Here is a 19937-nt window from a genome sequence, read left to right on the forward strand (position 1 = left end):
TAGGAGAGAGTTGGGCAATATACATTGCACGTAAGTGAAACTTAAGTTCCCTAAAGACACAGATCTTGGAAGCTAAGCAGAGTCAGCCCCGGTTAGACTTTGGATGAGAAACTGCCAATGAACAACAAGTGCTATAGACTGTATTTCAGAGGAAGGAGCTGGCAAAATAAATTGAGAAATTTAGATGAGGTGAAGACGCAAACACATAAGGTGTCCTGGAAACTTTCCTCAGGTCAAGGGAAAGGAATGTTTTGCTTTGGAGGTTACTGCAACCCTGTAACATGATGGCAATCCAGTATTATATGAATTTCGTTCACATAATGGAATTCTTACTTCCGTCCCCCTACAGGCACACATCTTTTCTTAGTATCTGCTCTAAAGGGTCCCCCACTTTCCAGAAACAATTTTGAAGAAACATAGGGGGCTGTAGAGAGAAAGAGGAAACCACTCCCTTTCTGTTAGGTCAATGAAAGGACCTAAATGGATGCCACCCATAGCTTTATTATTTTTATTAAAATATATTAATAGAATATGAGCCCAATGTGGTGATTTCTACAAATATAAATATTTGTAGGGGAAAGCATTGTTCACATAGCAAAACCGAATGAAGATAAAATATTATCAAGAAAACGTAAATGGATACAACTATTAGGTTAATAAGGTGTTTTTCACTATTCTACGTTTTGGCATACAGATTATAAAGGTAGTTGAATTCTATAAGTCAGCTGTGATGCATTCCTATGGGGAAAGAGGTAGCATTTGTTCAAATATCAGCACAATTTAGGGCACTTCCATCACCTCACTTTCATTTTGGCAAGAATCATCTCCATTTGTTTCATGGCTAATAGCCACTGCTTTGTAGTTAACTGTATTTCCATAAAATAATGGAATACAGAAATTTTACCAGCATAATAATGATACTATTGCCACGAGGCACCAGCTTCTTGCTGGCATGTTTGAAGAGAATAGCTGAAGTCTTTGATTTGCTGCCTATTCCTACCTCTTCTCTGGTAATATCCATATTCCAGACTGTGATTCCTCCATCAGCTGCACAAGAAACCAACTGTCGTGTCAGCTGGAGGTAACAAACGGCCTGTACTTTATCACTGTAAAAAAAACAAAAAAACAAAACAAAACAAAACAAAAAGAAACAGACACCATTATCTCTTTTAGTATTGAAACTTTTTTTTTCAGTGTCAGGAGCGACTTGAGAAAATGCAAGTCGCTTCTGGTGTGAGAGAATTGGCTGTCTGCAAGGACGTTGCCCAGGAGACACCCAGATGTTTTACCATCCTATGGGAGGCTTCTCTCAGGTCCCCACATATGAAAGCTGGAGCTGATAGATGGGAGCTCACTCCTCTCCCTGAATTCGAACTACTGACCTTTTGGTCAGCAGTCCTGCCAGCACGACAGTTTAACCCACTGTGCGACCGGGGGCTCCAGTATTGCAACTGATAAGTATAAACACAGATTTCCAGCCACTTTTTCTGTATTCCAGTTGAAACACTTTCTCATTTAACTCTTGTTTCCACCTTAACATCCTTATATCTAAGTTCACACACTTTTATGACTTGAGCACCAGAGCTAAAATCTTCACCTGCCTTTCTGGCAATAATTAAAGCAGCATATATTAATGCATACATTTAGAAGTAGCATGAAATCAAGAGCCCTCCTATAAGAATCTGACTTCCTTTGGATGGATCCTTAGAAAAGAGGCAGAACATATTTTCCCATCCACACTTTAATACCACAAAGAACTGAACCAGCAATTATATTTGTAGAAAAACAAAAATTGTTACATACTGGTGGCCTTGCAGAAGCAGTGTCCGGCCTCTCCTCCCGCCAATATCCCACATGATTATGCTGTTATCCGAGGCGCCAGAGAAGAGCAACCGCTGAACAGGGTCCCACCAAAGGGAAGCAATGCTTCCTAATTAGAAGAGGGAAATGGTTTTGTTTTTATATAGACAAATTTTGGCAAATTGATAAAGAATCTACAAGCTGATAAATTCAATACTTCATTTCAGGACAGGGACTATAAAATTTGGTATCTTTCCTTTTAAAACGCCTACATGAATGGCAGCAAAAAGAGAAGAGTGCAGTATGATCTTCATATCCAGGTAGACAGGCTTACCAAAATTTGAACCATGAGTTTTGTATTTGCATTCTATTGCCACCATATTTTGGTCTTTGTATCATGTGTTTTGTTGCATTACCATACAATTTAAAATATACAAATATGCAATCATTAAAACAGAATTAAATATAAAACAGTGTTTAAAAATTCACATCTCAAGATGCTGGAGAGGTGGGTAAAAAATAAAATTATTATTATTATTTCTTCTTCCCTGGAGAATATGTTCCTGAATTTACCCTAAAAACAAGAAACTGCATAGTAATGGACCTTATTGCAATTAAAATCATCTGCCAGAAATTACCACAGAATTGCCTGAGAAAATTCCTAGATAGGTAATATCTTCAGGAATTTGCTAGGTCCTCCTGAGTGACTCTAAAGCAGTGGTTCTAATCTGTGGGTCCCCAGATGTTTTGGCCTTCAAGTTCCAAAAATCCTAACGACTGGTAAACTGGCTGGGATTTCTGGGAGTTGTAGGCCAAAATACCTGGGGACCCACAGGTTGAGAACCACTGCTCTAAGGTAACTTCTAGCAGAAGCATATCACAGAATCTCCCGGAGAACTTAGAGAATTCCTAGAAAGGCCATATATTGTCAGATAAGGGTAGGTAAAACCACTGATCTCAGTCCTGTGGATATGGGGCTATACTGTAACAATGTGCAGCTCTTACTGGATTGTACTATTTCATATAGGAGAAAGAATTATTTTTAATTCATTGAAGATTTTTTAAAAGATCAAATGGATTGGGTTTGGAGTATAACCCATTCCATTAGCACTAATATAACCCTTCCTGTTAAGTCTTTGTCCTTTTATTCAGCTTCCTGAAGAAACCGCAGAAAGAAAGATTTTTTTGAATAAGTGTTTCTGACATGAGGGACATCAGATTCCCCACTCACTATAAACCTAATTGGCTGACTAAAGGTCAATATCTAACTTCTTGATCTCTGCTACGACATAAGGCTTTTGGGAGGATAACAATGTCCCAGTGCATAATCACATTGAGCAACTCACAGGAAAGGTAATACCCCCCCCCCCCCAAAAGACAGACAAAAAGAGAGAACAATTGTACCAGAATTTGGTATTCTTGAACATAATATGAATAAGAGGGGCAGCTTGTCTAAAAAGATTTTTGAAAGTTGACTAATACCTACCATGTATGTATGTATGTATGTTTAAGCAATAGACAAAGTGCAATTGTAAAAAAAAATACGGCACGACAAAAAGTTGCCAGAAATTAAACCATTTTATTTTACCGAGGTTTAGTCCTCACAGTCCATGGTTTGTTCCCATATTATTATCCTTTCAGTAAATTGAAGCTGTTTAGTCACTTTTTGTAATGACCCCTGAAATTTACTCTCAGTGATCATTCTCCTTTTATCAAGACAGCTAATCTGGAACTGCTGTTTATTCCAATTTTGTTTTATTGTCTCTAGTTGAACAGCGCTGCCCCAATATTGACTGTCTGTACCTAATTCTTATTGTTCGGTATTTATAGCCTACCAGAAGATACATAGAAACTGGCAATTTTCTCAGGAGCAAAGCTGAATTAGTTAATCAGTGCTGGGCCACAGTGTGTAGAGAGAGCTGAGCAAGTAATTATCTCTGCTGGCAGTGGCATACATCACTTTGAGCTTCTGGGTAAGAGATAAGCAAACCCCACCATGCACCGATCATGCTGACTGAGGCAACACTGTAAAGTAGATTGGTTCAATTTACACCCCTCAAGCCTTGTTATATAGCACCCCCAAAACATTGCAGCCTGAATCAGCAATGACCAATGTATCTGGGTGTTTGTCCCATCAAAATCTTGCTTCATTCACATTTTCAAAGTCAAGGGAACAATGGGGCGCATGGCACATTTTAAAGTGCAGGGAGATGCACTTAACATACCAAGCCATATATCATTACAAATACCAGTGAAGAGTCAGAAAATAGGCAATTACTGTTAGATGAATGAAATAAAACACTAACAGAGATGATATAAAGATGAGAAGCAATGACCTGAAGGACTTCTTTTGACAAATTTTCAATGCTGCTTTCAACCTTCCATAGTTCTTTGTAATTATGAAGCAACAAGAAGTCTAGGAAACTCAACAAATGTTTTGCCCTTTCTGAATATGGTATCATTCATTACACAAACATGCTTATTACTGAATAGCAGGTATAGCAGAGGAATACATCTCTTGCCATGAAAGCAATGAGTAGACTTTTGCTAGACTGACATCTAGTGTTTGTTTTCTATGCTTGTTTGGAAGATTAGGAGGCGGGCACTTCAGACTGTGGGCAAATCAAGCAGACCACTACTACTTCCTCTATCTGGCTGTAGGGTCAGTTTAAATTATCAGGCATGGGGGGGGGGTGGCTGGGAATAACCCAATTGCTAGCAATTATTAATCAATATAATTCAATATTATCTGTTCTGATGGGGAATATCTCTCTAAAGTAACTTTCTCCAACCCTGCAGAGATCTGTGTTTATCCCTTTGCTTTTCTCTTTTTTAGTACAGACCTATGGAGTTTTTGAACTGCAAGTCCCAACAATTTTAATGAGCATAGCCAATGATGAATGGGAATTTGGTCCAACAGAGCCTACAGGATCAACGTGGTTTCCGTTTTCTTGCCATTCCCCTCTATTCTTTAAAAAATGAAGATGGCAGGAGACTAGAGCCATACTAGCATTTCATTTTAAACCATAGCTATCCTCCTAGTAAAACTGACCATCCAAAATTAATCCCTAAACAACTAAGGTGTTGGTAAAGGAGTCAAACAAGAGTGTGGGACACTGCTTGCTGCTTGGAAACATCAGGTGGGAAATTTCAGTAAATTAAGAATGTGTTTATATGCCTGAACATGATCCTTCTGGAAACTGCTTGACAAAAAATGAGACAGAAGGAATAATGAGAGAGATTGAGAAGGGTATCAGCTGGCTGGTGAAATGAAGAAACTGGTACACAGGTGGGTTGGCAGAGATATTTGGTGGGAGGAACAAATTAATTTGAGTGTGTCTAATAAAGTGAGTAGTTCATTTAGAATTTAAAGGTTGGCCTTATGTGAAATGGGTGTTCTGCAGGAAAAGAATCATAGGTACCAGGTTTGAGTTTTATAATTGGGGGCTTATTTATAATTGGGGGTTTATTGCCATTTACGTTGATTTAGAATTTAAACTTGCATGTTGAACAAACAGTGGAACTGGACAGTTCTAAAGGTGAAAAAGAACTAATATTCCGACTTTACTGAGAGAGAGATTGAGCTTTGTGGATATCCACCAACAAACATGGCAGAGCCAGCCACAAACATGGCCTCTGCAGTGTGGCTCACCTCATAAAAAACAAGAGAGAAAATGAGCTGAAACCAAATGTTACCTTCGTGGCCCTTGAGAGTTGTAATCACTGAGCATGTGTTCTGTTCAAGCTTCAGCAGGGTGATCTGTCCAGAGTAGTCACCAACGAAGGCATGCTGGGTTTCAAAGTCATATCTTAGAGCAGACAAGTCAAGGAGCAGCTAATCACCATTTCATATCTCAGCTGCTCAAGCAGCACAAAAACAGATTCAAAGCCTAGTTGTAGAGATATTAATTTGGATTGAAACCAAGTTTATTATTAATACTATCAATGCTACTTTTTCTCATGCAAATAAGGTTCAAACCCTCCATGACTATTTTGGTCATTGTATTTGTTTTTTCAATTTGTCAGCTAATAGCTCCAAAATATAAGAAGGATGCTAGTTTTATTATTCAAGACATCTTCTCTGAAAATCTCCTTATTCTCCTTTAACAGTCTCACATTGGCAAGCTTAAAGGAGAAAAACAAATACAATACATTGCAATATGAGGAGCATTAGTTCCCTCTCCTGGGCAACAGGACAAGCCGCAAGAACAAAACATCTCTGAAGGCTTCATAACAAGGGATGAACAAGAGGGATAACATGAGACCACACTGCTGATACAGACACAATTCCAGCCATGATGAAGATGAGGAAAAAACCTTATATAGCTCTATTCTGTTGGAAAGAAGAACTCCAGAGATGGATGCCCAATAAACTTTCCTAACTGGCTTACTAATATACTTCAGAAGCTCTTGAAGAAGATACTGAAATAATCATTGTGTTAATAATTCCAGCAAACAGTGCAGTGCCAGGGGGAAATGCCCTCTGAAGAAAAGAAAGCATTGACAATCAAAAGCTGAAGACACCTTTTGCTATGAAAATCATACCAGATTCTTAAGAGTCCAAAGTTAGATAGATTCATTGGACCTATATGATCAGGATTCAAAAACTCAGTCAAAACTTGAAAGCAAGACTCTCACCTTTTACAGATCAGAAAAAAGGCTGATCGCACCTTCACTGCTCTAAAGATAAAATAAACCACAAGATGGCTTAGGGCAGAAAAACAACAGAAGAGCTGAAAAGAACAAAAGTTGGAAATAATGATAGAGTGGTGACAAGGTGACAGCCAACCAGAAGCAGCACCCAACAGAGAATGACAAAAAGAGCTAAGAAGGCAAGGCACAGAGAAACAACAAGCCAGTCAAACTTCAGGTTTTCCAACCTGCCCTGTCATCACTGAATTCTAGAATTTTGCCCTTTGCCATAGCCATGTAATGGTTGCCACCCCTTGAAGAGATACTTGCTATATTTTTTATGCTCCCTAGGGGTCAGTCAAGCATAAAAAATGCCATGTAACATTTCTCAGACATGACACGAACACATGCCTCTTTTCCTTCTTAAAATGCATTCATGTATAAAGCATGGAGAAATACTGGGAATGCTTTTCCTTGGGAATGGACTCTGGCAGCTATGCTCTGTGGTTGGTCCTACAAGTTCATGCTGTATAGAAGGGAGGAAGATGCAGAAAAAAGTAGTTGTAGTGTGAGATAGGTGGGGGAGAGAAAAAAATCTAATAATAAATAAACAAACTTCTTGAAATTACTACTGCCAGCACCAAAGAGATATCCTGAGGAAATGTAGCCTCTGAGGATTCCTCATTACTGAAAGGCAGAAGGTAGATTTGGATGTATTGGTAGATCTTCCAGTTACTTAATAATAATAATTCCTGGACAAGACTATCTTGTCTCTAATCCTGTAGCTGTGTTTATGGAGAAATGGCGAGAGCCTGGGAAAAGTCAATTTATGTGTTTGAGTGTGAATTTAGTTCTGTAGTCAGTACTAATACACAGGCTTAAAATGATTTAAGTCTACATAAAAGAAAAGACTTGTAACAACTTTAAAACTAACACAATTATTATAGCACAAACTTTTCTAGACCATTTATTACATCATGAACTGCACTTGGTCCATAAGATCTTAGATCATATTACATTTGTTAGCCTTTAAGGTGTCACAGGATTCCTGGTTTGGCTGCAAAATATTAGGACAGTTCTCCTCTGGGAATTAATATTAATACATGTCTGTATCACCTAGCTCTTTTTCCTGATCTCAAGGAGATCGTGTAAGACTGAGGTTTGTCCACCTCTAGACAAAATTATGCACTGTTCTACAACTGCTATGCAGTAGAATTACCTAAAAGGAATACTCTGCTTTCCTTGACAAAAACAGACCCTTCCAATGTGTAACTAACCAAGCAATCTTTAACAATTGCAAGAGGAAGGAGGAAGGAGGAGAAAAGTGCTGGGGCAAATGGAACAGCAGTTATTCCTGGCATATTTACCCAACTAGTACAATAAAATGGGTGTAAGTAATAAAGAACTCATAATCAATCAACAACGCGGTTTCTTTATCATGCTTGTATTTTTCTTTCCATTCCAAACTAAATTTATCTTGCATCTTCTGGATATTCAGAATAGCTTTCTGAATGGACAGCCATTTTAGCACAGACACAGAACCAAGGCCTATCAGCTATATATGAAGCATTGAGCACATAGCTGATGAAGCCAGAGAAGGCTAAAACCCACTATAACTAGAGATTATTGAAAACTTTTGTCATAATAATGAAGTTAACAGAAACTGATCATCTGTAAATCTGTTGGCAGACACTATACAATATGAAGACAGAAAAGCAAAGCTGCCTCGTCTAGGCTTTAAGCATTCCTATCTGATACAGCTACATTGAAGGATACTGTAAGGCAGAAGCCCAAGAAGTGAAGTAATGTCTTCCCAGCATGTTTCCACTTCTGGTACACATCCAGCTGACACATTTATCATGGCCGGTACTGATAACCCATTCAGCTTCCAAGCAAAAGATCACCGCAGACACTCTGTTTTGATGAGCTGGGAAACAGATAAGAATGATATCACTTAAATGTGAATATCTGTACTTAGATTTGAATAATGGATGGTTAGGTTTACCAACAAAACAGGGTGCGATCAGGTCTGCTTGTTACTGTACATACCTCAGCACCTCCATAAATTTAACCTTCATTTCTGTTTTATATGATAGCAGCCAGTGAGTTTGCATGAAAAATGTGAGCCATGTTTTCCCAGTTACTGTATTTGTTATATATCAATTCTAAAATGTGCTGGTTTTAATCATGTATTTTAACTAATATTTTGAATTATGCATTATAGAGTTTCTAACTGTATTGAGCATTGTTGTTTTAATGAGTGCATGTGTCCTAGACTTATGTTATGACTTGGGACTACAACGTTAGACTAACTTACTTGTTAGATGCTCCCCATGTTATAGCAACCCATACCACACTGAAGAAGTTCTGGCATTCCTAGCAAATCATTCAAGTCTTTCATACAGAAAGTCAGAAATACTGTCTTCATTGTGACTGTACCCAAAAATATGTCTTTTTACGGCAGATTAAAAAAATGAACATTTATAGACTTCTTGAAATTAATCAGTTCCTTCACAAAGAAATGTTAAGGTCATTTTCCAGTGAAGAAAGGAGAGGACTGGTATAAAGTCACTATAATGATGATATTGGCATAACTTGCACTTTTGGCCCAGTTCCTTTGGATCCAATCCAAGATTTTATCATTATATTTTTTGTATGTGATTTTTTATTACTTGTTTTTATTGCTGATTGATCTGTTTTATTGCTTTGTTTTTATATTGTTGATATCCAGGCTTGGCCCCATGTAAGCCGCCCCGAGTCCCTTCGGGGAGATGGGGTGGGGTATAAAAATAAAATCATTTTGAGAGCCTCCCGAAATCCGGAGGGGGGGGGGTCGGATTGGGGCCCAGATATTCAGATCATTTGGGGGGGGGGCTTCCCAGCCACTGCCTCCCCTTCCTGGTGTTCTTCTTACCTACTTGCACCTGCTGTTGCTCCTCTGGAGTAAGTTACTCAGCTACAGACACGCTCTAGGTCTGCCTGCACACCTTGCCAGCCGCCACACATGTCCCACCACACTCTCAAGAGTGTGTGTGGCGGAGCCTGCAGGCAGGCCTGGAGCTCGCCTGCAAGACCCTCCAGCCACCAAACACACCCCACCACACTCTCGGAGACTGTGTGTGTGTGGCAGGGCCTACAGGCAGGCCCGGAGCGTGCCTGCAGCCTAGCTCCAGGCCCAGCTACATGCAGGCAAGAAGACAATTTCGGTTCGACATGAAAACAGGCTTTCATGTCGGAAGAGGGCTTCCTATTTCATGCTTCTGAAGAAAGGGAAGACTTCAAAAAACAGGAAAAATGATAGGAACGAATTTCACGCACATGACTATTAGGTAGTACCGAGTATTAATATTGAAAAGCTTTCTTTTAATTGTTATTGTAATTCTAAAGTTAAGGATAATTTAATTTTATTCCCCTGAGTTTTCTATGTCTCCAAGCAGGCACAAAGATCTGTGCAAACTTTTGGTGCAAGTTAGGGACTAATTTAGCATCCAAGTCATTCATTTAACATTTGTTACCTGTAATGAAATGCATGCTTCATTGTTTCATTACCTGGATAAGTCTTGACAAAATTCATCTTATTAAAGTCTTCTGAGATATGGAATTCCTGAAACCAAGCAACCAAATAATTATTAAGAAAAAGAGCCATAACTGTCTTTCAGTACTACAGAGGTGGCACTGATGATACCAGAAAGTGTTTTCATTTAGAAAAATGTGTGCTGCTGTTATAAAGAATAATTGCAAATGCTGTATGCTAGCATCTTGTTTGATTAAAAAAAAAAACATTTTTAGGAAGGACTCCCCATTATGTACATTCGGCTACTGGGGATTTCAGTGAGAGGATGACAACACTATTGAGAAACCAACATTTAAATTCAGGTACAGATCCATGCAAATACTTATAGTTGTTATTTTTTTCCTTCCTCATAGTTACACTGAGAGTTCCAGTCTTAAAGAGGACTGATCACAAAATACATCTTAGGAAAGGGAGTTCCAGGACCTAATGTAGCCAGGACCTAATGTAGCCCTTTTCCTGTGCTCCTACCATGTAGACCATGTTGTAGTAACCCAACTAGAACGTAGCTGGGATATAACAAACATGTCACAATGGTCAGATCTCACATCTCACACATTTTTTCTGGTTTATTTAGTGGGTGCTTTATTGTGGATGGAGGGAGAGAGAACTGGGAGCAAATGGGCTGTGTGCATTAACACACAATGAGAATATTTTGAGAGAATTTGTACCTATGTTTGCCAAGCCAATTCAACCACTGTAAGGCTGAAAAATGAGAAAACATTTTTTTACAAAACTTCTTTGGCATTGAACAAGAATCTAAAAATCTTATGTTAACACACCTGAGAAAATTGTCCTAACAGGATGCAAATGCTTTGGACTTACAATATATGCAGGGTAAGAATAGCTTTTACACCAAACAAAAAAGAAAAGACTAAGACCCAGAAATGATTAATAGTCAATTTATGTATTCCTCAAACAATCTGTGTTTTCACTACTTGGGCTGGTGTTTTCTACTAGTTAAGACTGAATGTGTGTAAATTTAACCAATTGTTCCAGGCCTGCCAAATCTCTTCTATTCTCCAGGCCAGTTATCCTTTTACCCCTTGAAAGACACCTTTATTGTCAAAAAATAAGGTGGTTGTAAACCTGCATGTGGCTGCAAACTTCAAAGTGCAATCCCACTGCCTTAGTGATCTGCCTTAGCAAAAGAGTTCCTTCTAACACAGAGGGATGGGCAACTGGATAAATTTTGCCAAGGAAAGGCTATGATATGGCCACCCTAAATGACTCAAATGTATCAAAGGCACATAACAACAGTAAGAAGTCATGCTGCTACAATTTTTTTTTATGTCAGGAGCAACCGGAGTTGCTTCTGGAGTGAGAGAATTGGTCATCTGCAAGGACGTTGCCCAGGGGACGCCCGGATGTTTTGATGTTTTTACCATCCTTGTGGGAGGCTTCTCTCATGTCCCCGCATGGAGCTGATAGAGGGATTCGAACCTGTCAGCCTTCAGGTCAGCAACCCAACCTTCTAGTCACAAGGCTTTTATCCCCTAGGCCACCAGAGGCTCCATGCTGTTACATACAGGACAAGCACAATACTATTTGTTTATTTTACAGTTAAAGTTAATTCAAAGCAAACTTGATTGGAGGTTATCTAAACCAGTGCTAAATCAGTAAATAAAAGCATCTACTGTTCTGTCACATAATGAATTTATGTCCACACCTAGAGCTGTATAATATAGTACTTAAAAATCAGGTAAGTTAAATATTGTTTCACTCCAAGTCTGAAAATTAAATTAACATGCATAATTTGGGAATAATGAAAATCAAATGCATGTTAGTAAGGCAAAATCAGCAGAAATTAAGAAGACTCTCTGTAGAAATTATATGCTCACCATAATGGCTCCATTATCCTGGCCAACGAATATTCGTCTGCTATCATGGTGATAAGCCATAGTTGAACAAGGAGCTGTCCAAAGAAACATCCATTAGCAAAATAATGTTGCATCCATGCACTTGTCAAACGAAATCAGAATATGCTCTGCAGAACACACACATTCTTTGTATCTTGCCACTGGATTTCTTACAAAGTATGACTATAACTTCATTGTTTCTGCATTAACTTCTCCCCCTCTAATAGCAGCTTAGTCTGAGAAATTGAATGTTTGATATTAATGTTATAATGAGAGCGGTTTGATTTTTTTTCTTTTAATAATGAAGAAGTTAAACACAAAGCAGGAGGCCAGGTCGGGCTTTCTCATCAGTTGGCAATCCTGTTTACAAGCAAATTTTGAGGTGTTTCACTTAATTTATAGGCTGTCCTGCTTGAATGGTGACTTGGAACTCAGTAACATTTTAGAAAGGGAAATATGTGTCCTATATTTAGCATGCATCTTTTCTTCTCTGTGGATAGATATAATGAGCAAGAATGTATTAAAACCAGATCATATAAATGGTAAAACAAAAGAAGTTATTATGTCAGCTTCTTTAAGACATTAATTTGCATGACATACTAGATTAAAAAACACTTCTGCCTTCAGAAGCAGATGTTTGATCTTATGCAACTTCAGAGCATGAACAACATTTTTGTTTTTGTCAGCTTGATCTGACTGCCAAGTTCCCACTGAGTTGCCAACATTATATTTCTTCCATAGAAGGTCAAGGATATTTTGCCTTTTCATGGTCTGCCATGAAAAATCCAGAAGATCACAAGATTGTCTTGTGAATTATATGAAGACAGCTAGAACAAGCCTGCTGGAAAACCACTACATGTGCTTCGATGCAGTAAGATCTTTAGAAGGGTCAGAAAGAGGACGAATAAGTACCACAAAAGGATCAAGGGAAAAAAACTAAAGTAAATGCTTTCATTCTGCTTGACATAAACTGAGTAGTTTCAGTATAGCAAAGACACTCATCAGAAGAGTGGAACAGAAAATGTAGAACCTTATTGTGCTACAACTTAGCACAATAAGGTGCTTATTGCAAATTACTGTTAATTGATAACACTGTTAATTCCCTAAGGCCTTTTGGGGTATATTATAGGATCTCCCAGTATCCCCACATTAATTCCTCAAGTCCCAACTTGTGGGGGGACAATTTTGACAAATTCTTCACTCTTCCGTGACTGTTTTAGGGCTAAGAAAGGGCCTAATGGGACACTAGCTATAGAGTGTGTGAGGCTGCATTCAGGATCCAAAAAAATTAATTTATTATTATTGTTTTGTTTTGTATATTTATACCCTGCCTGCCTCTAAGAATGGGATTCACAGCAGTTTAAATGTGGAGTTTGGGAACAACACATTTCCAAGGTATCGTGTAGTACTCCTTTTTTAAAGACTGCTGCTTGTTTCAACTCCAACAATCAGACAAAAATTATACTCAGATGTGAGACTCCATGTGCACTTTTTATACAAAAACACAAGGTCAGAAGCATGAGACACTGCAGTAGGTTGGATTGTAAGGTGTCCAGCATGCAATGCCACTGGTACAAATGAAATGTCTATCCTGAACATATATACTGAACCCATTTAATAATGGTAAAATTCCTAGCCGTTCTGCCCTCCACTTAGCAAAAGAGTATTTATCTTGAATTATCTTGAATTAATACTGCACATCATCATCACCACACCACAGAAGTAATAATAATAATAATAATAATAATAATAATAATAATAATAATAATAAGGCCTTACATGGTCCAGGGCCGATGTACCTGAGGGACCGCCTCACCCCCTACAAACCCCAGAGATCCCTCCATTCTGAGGACCAAGACCTGCTGGAAGTCCCCAGTTTTAAGACCTTGCGTCTAACTGCAACTAGACGCAGAGCCTTTTCAGTAGTGGCGCCATCTCTGTGGAATACCTTGCCACCTGAAGTTCGTGCCTTGCGGGACTTGTTGGCCTTCCGCAGGGCATGTAAGACACACCTGTTTCGGCAGGCTTTTGAGTTCTGTTGCTGATGTTTTAAAAGGTGCTTTTAGGATGTTTTTAAGATTTTTTTTTTTAAAGATGTTTTTAAAATGTTTTTTAAATTGATTTTAGCCGGTTCTTGTAAGCCGCTCCGAGCCCTAGGGGAGTGGCGGCATATAAGTTTGAAAAATAAATAAATAAATAAATAAATAAATAAATAATATGCTTTATTTATATTACTCCCTTCTACCAAGAGGAACTCAGAGAGGATTACAGTATCATTGAACAGACAAAGGCAAACATTTAATGCCTTATTTACAAACATACAGTAAGACATACAACTCAAAGGCAAAGAGTTCTCGTTTTTCCTTTCAGTTCCGGCTTTTGGAGGTGGTGCTCATTTTTGGCATCGAAGGTAATAAGTGACGTTTCCTTCTTAGGATTCCATTGGTTGTCTCTAATCAGCGACAACAGAAGAAGCAGGTGCCACCAGCACATCCTCTTATATCCTATTTTCAGCGCTAGACTGCACAACAGTGAGCTAATATAGGCACAGTTCAAATTAGATACTACTGCATAGTACCAGTGAAAAAGATATAAAATGCATTCTTATTTCAGGCCCAGTTCTAAACCATCAGACAGACATTCACTTCAGGCCGCAATGGCTGAAACAGATAGTAGCAAGGTAAGAAAGGAGATAGTTGTTTGCCATGCACCGAGGAGTTACATATATGAGGTATTTAATCTTCTCTGACACAGAGTGCAGGTGCCTTATGAACCACAAATCCCTTGATTCCATAGCACTGAGCCATGGCAGCTAAAGGAGAGTAAAACTGCAAACTGCAGCTAAAAGGGTCTCAAACAGAGTGTTAAACTCTGTGAGCCGCCCCGAGTCCCTCTAGGAGATAGTGGTGAGGTGTAAATAAATGTTTATTATTATTATTATTATTATTAATTCTGCACTGAAGGTGCAACCATTCATACCAGAGATATACTCAATGAACTCTTCAACAAAGCAGCACACATACTTACATGACATGGTGTGGTAAATGCTGGGCCAATACTGGCCGCTGTCTCTCTTCAGCCATACTCTAATGGTCCTGTGGATTTCAATAAAAGAAAAGAGCATGCATAATTCTTTACAAATCTATTTCCAGATAATACATTATTTTAAATGTCCTTCATTTCGTCTATATCTACAATATCTTCATAGACACTTTTCAAACAAGCACATTATTCTTAGATGTTCTTCTCCATTCACTGTACTACTGGTATCATAGAAATCAGCTGATTTTTATGAGCTACATTATAACAATATAAAACCAGCTTGAGCTAAATTTTAAACCATTATTCAACATTTAGACTATGGACTTGGTTAGGGAAATAGCTTTTCTGAAAGGAAAGGAATACCAGGTGGAAAATTCTTCATGCTAATCCTAATAAGACTATTTTATTTAAAATTGCACCCAGAAGCGTAGGATTCAAAAACAGGCTTCTATCCCTAAGTGCAGTCCTTAGAAGTGGGACTAGAGACTGGACATGATCCCCACTGTAGCCCTTCTACCATAGTGGAGTAGCATACAATGCAAAGAGAACATTCATCCATAGAACTAGGATGGTTTAGCATCTAAAGTACAATGAAATATGAAATGTGCTCAAATCACCACTCAGCCATGAAATCCATAAGCTTGGTTAAAAACATGGTAAATGTGTCATACTCTATAAAGGACATTTATCTCTCTGAAAGTTATCAATATTTAAAAGACTGACGAATCGAAGTCCAACTAAACAATAAAGAACCAGAAGGAAGGAGTGCATGGATATTCAAGATAGTCATCAAGTTAGAACATGAATCATGGACTGAGTAGCATACACTCAAATTATTCCTGACTATATTCTTCACTGTAACTAAATATATTTGTGTTTTTATTTAAATTGTACTACTTCTAGTGTTTAATTGTAGAATTATCCTTCTACTATTGCAGCTTTGACTTTTGTGGATCTGATTATTCACTGATTTGATTAAAAATGTTCTCTCTAGAAATTTCTAGGTCCTCAAGTGTGACTCTACAGCAGGCATGGGCAAACTTCAGCCCTCCAGGTGTGTTGGCGTTCAACTCCCACAATTCCTAACAGCCTACCAGTTGTTAGGAGTTGTGAGAGTTGAACTCCAAAACACCTGGAGGGCTGAAGTTTGTCTATGCCTGCTCTACAGTCAAATTTCTCCAGTCATGCTGGTTATTTTTACAGAGAGCACCTCTTTAAGAGAGCACCTAGAGATAGGAATCTCTAGGTCAGGGGTCCCCAAACTAAGGCTCAGGGGCCACATGCAGCCCATCGAAGCAATTTATCTGGCCCGTGCGGCGGCAGCTCCCTCCTCCTCTGCCGAGGAAGGTGCGTGGGCTGCGAGAGAGGGAAAAGTGCACACCTTTCCCGTCTCCTCCTTCACCTGGTGCATGCCTTCCAAAGCTTTGCTTGTTTATAATGGTATTTTAATTATTATTTAATTAATAATTAAGGGGTGCTTTGCTAATGCTTTTGGTGCACAAAGGCAGAAGGAGTTTGGACTAAATGGCCCAAGGGGTCTCTTCCAACCTTCATCATCATCATCATCATCATTATTATTATTATTATTATTATTATTATTATTATAATTATATGACACAGCAAACAAGATAGATATGCTGGATTTCGTATCACAAAATCACAAGTCAAACTCTTCCCAAGTGTTTAGGGCTGTGTGATGTGTTATTATTACAGTAGAGTCTCACTTATCCAATGTTCTGTATTATCCAACGCAGTCTGCCTTTTAGTAGTAAATGTTGCAATGTTTTGGTGCTAAATTCATAAATACAGTAATTACTACATAACATTACTGTGTACTGAACTGCTTTTTCTGTCAATTTATTGTAAAACATGATGTTTTGGTGCTTAATTTGTAAAATCATAATGTAATTTTATGTTTAATAGGCTTTTTTCTTAATCCCTCTTTATTATCCAACATTTTCATTTATCCAATGTTCTTCCGGCCCGTTTATGTTGGATAAGTGAGACTCTACTGTATTAACATTGAGGCTGGGTGGCCATCTTTCAGGGGTGCTTTGCTTGTGCTTTTGGTGCACAAAGGCAGAAGAGGGTTGGACTCAATGGCCCAAGGGTCTCTTCCAACCTCTTTATTATTTTTATTATTATGGTTATTATTAACATTGAGGCTGTTATGATTATTATTAACATTGATTCCTGTTTTGTTTTTTATTTCAAAATAAGATTTGTGCAGTGTGCATGGGAATTTGTTCATAATTTTTTTTAAAACTATAGTCTGGCCCTCCAACTGTCTGAGGGACCGTGAACTGGCCCCCTGTTTAAAAAGTTTGGGGACTCCTGCTCTACTTCCTCCAAAGAGATTCTATGGCAAGTTACCAGTGGAAGTTAGTCACAGAGATGTGCTGGAGAACCTAGAGATTTTAAAAAATGTCTTCTCTCAGAAATACTTTTATCCACAGTTTTTCACTTTCGCAGTGGTCTTGTGCCTCTAACCTCAAGAGAATGAGGAGGGCTGATTGTACATCTATATCTGTATCTATATAGAGGAATCAGTGTATGCAATGTTTATGTCAAACCACATCTCCTGTTTGGGTGGTACATTCAACTGGTTGCTACGCTTTTGCATTTGCTGTGAAGGGACTGTTTCAAGTTGACAAGATCCAACTTGCCATTCTTTTAGCTAGCAAGACAAAATAATGCTGAAAAGAAGCACAGAAAAAGATACAAAGCAAAGCCAATGGAAATTAACAGCTTTCATAGCAAAATATTTTGACAAGCTGTTTTGTGCGCTTAAACAGCACCCACTGTGTTTTAAACAATTCTAGTTCAACAACAGGCATTTTCCTCTACTTTGTACTGTCACATCTTTTAAGAAGAAACCAAATCATTTTGCACATTAGTACTTTATGTATCTTGGTTTTACGAGTACAAGAATAGAATTGAATTGAAACAGAAAAAAAATGTAAAAGGATAGAAAATAAAACTTCAGTATATAATCTACGTATCACAGACACGCCAGTAGAAAATAGAAACCTAAGAGGCATATAACTGAGATTAGATCTCGGGATTTGCCATCTGATTGCTTGCACTTAGCTAATGTCCTACCCTGCTTTTTCAGCAAGCAGATGAGATTATACATGTACAAAAACACCTAAGGTGTGTGTTACTGCTTGATGGGAAGAGGCCTTTTGTTGCACAACAGCCCATGCAAGCAGCAAAGCACACAACTCCACAACTCAAATATAGTTCAGAGTAAAAAACAGCTGTGTCCTGTCTTGTATCTTTCAGCCTCAGTTTAAGACTATCTCATCCACTTTGAAGAAACACACATTCTTCTCCTAGTCTAAAATAATCCAATGTAACAGATGCAGTAATCCCTAAAGGCCTGGGTAAACAAGCAGCAATTAACCCTTTGCTCTGAGGAAACAGATTATCCAGTTATTTAAGCATGGGAAAACATTGTCTCATGTGTCATCTCCTTAGCTATCTTTAGTGCCATGTAGAAGTATTCACATAGCCCCACTGACCGTTCCACATTTGGTGGTTTTAAAATCTGGAAATACAATAGCTTTGATTGACATTGTTACCACCAGTTCAATCTTAGGTTTATGACACGGGAGTATCTTTCCCCTTAAGTTTGCAGCACTTCCCAGATGCTTTCTGAAAAACTCCACATAGCCTTTGATATGTGTTTATTTCAGCAATACCTTTCTTCATGGCACTATTCCATAAAGTCAACATTGTGATGCATTCTTTCAGAACTGGCTTCTCAGTTACTTCTTTGAGTATTGCCCTTGTGACCTTCTTTCATAGTTGAATCATATTACTTCTATTGAGTAATAATGGAATTGCCTATGCTCTGGGGAATGTTTGGGATATTTTTAAAAATAAGCCATTCTTCTACATAGCCTTATCCCAGCCTGATTTGAATAACAGCTTGGTCTTCATGATAATGTCCATTATATATGCTCTTCACCAAACTCCCCCCAGAAGTCACCAAAAGCATTTAAATGGTGTTCATCTGAGTGCAATTTCAGTTCCACAGATAGTTTCAGATTAAATGCATTTCTTTGGGAGGGCTTCTAGAAACAAATCCATTTAATCTGAAAAGTTATTTCCATAAGCAATTACTTCAGTGACTTCCAGGATCACTTTTTCATACCCAGGCCCATTCTCCACCAATAGCCCAGAATAAAATTGACTTGAGTCAAAGAAGGATTCTCAATCCTCTCCAAAGGAAGTAATAAACATCAGCTATCTTTAAATAAATAAAAATAGAGGGGGGGGGGGTTCAGTCTCAAGAAAAATACATACAACAGCCTGAATGTGTGAACAAGATAATGCCCAGATACAATGCAATTCTGTCCACATGGTTCCAAGAATGAGTGGACTACAATTATTTCTGCAACAAGACAGCACATCTCAGCTTTATTATCTACCTCAAATACTATCTCACACAAGCAGAACAATAGATCTTTCTACCAGGATGATGAGTAATAGGAATGTATATATTTTACTCCCTGAATAATACCAAAATATAAAATACATGAAGCCCTATCTGTCATTTGATAAGTTTAGGTAAGTATTCAATTTACACAGAATCTTGATTTGCTGTGGTGAGGGATTGTTCTGCTTACCCTAAGCCAAAGGTCTTCAGTTCATTCTACAAATAGGCTGAAGGAACCAATCCACTCAATTTCTTGTGCTATCCCCATATGGTGGATAAAAGCTGGTTCCACAGTGCTACATAATGCAGTTAGAATCGCATGGAAGTGCATTATATGGCAGTATAGACACCATATCCAAACTAAGAAACATTTGACAGGCCACTGAGATGATAACGATGTTCTAATCTTTTTGCACCTGCCTCTATTGTATAGAGATTTTTAGCAGTGAGAAGGGCAACAAACACAACAGACACATTTAGTGCCTGAGATACTCAAGGATTCCTCACTGAAACTATTATTAAGATCAAACCTCAACTCTGTAATGTAACAATTAAAATAACTGGTTTTTAATGCATATACAGATTCTTT

General features: G+C 38.3%; 1 protein-coding gene across 1 annotated transcript in view; it reads right to left on the reverse strand.

The window, feature by feature from the left end:
- Positions 1-19937, reverse strand: part of wdfy1 (WD repeat and FYVE domain containing 1) — a 34114-nt gene that overhangs the window by 9945 nt on the left and 4232 nt on the right. The window contains exons 2-8 of the mRNA XM_003218265.4: positions 14890-14957; positions 11845-11918; positions 9982-10036; positions 8209-8359; positions 5497-5609; positions 1804-1930; positions 1001-1106 (exon numbers count right to left, since the gene is read on the reverse strand). Coding sequence (XP_003218313.1) covers positions 1001-1106; positions 1804-1930; positions 5497-5609; positions 8209-8359; positions 9982-10036; positions 11845-11918; positions 14890-14957 — 694 coding nt within the window. The remainder of the gene's footprint in view (positions 1-1000; positions 1107-1803; positions 1931-5496; positions 5610-8208; positions 8360-9981; positions 10037-11844; positions 11919-14889; positions 14958-19937) is intronic.

Source organism: Anolis carolinensis, chromosome 3 (genome assembly GCF_035594765.1).
Source record: "Anolis carolinensis isolate JA03-04 chromosome 3, rAnoCar3.1.pri, whole genome shotgun sequence".
Classification (NCBI taxonomy): domain Eukaryota; kingdom Metazoa; phylum Chordata; class Lepidosauria; order Squamata; family Dactyloidae; genus Anolis; species Anolis carolinensis.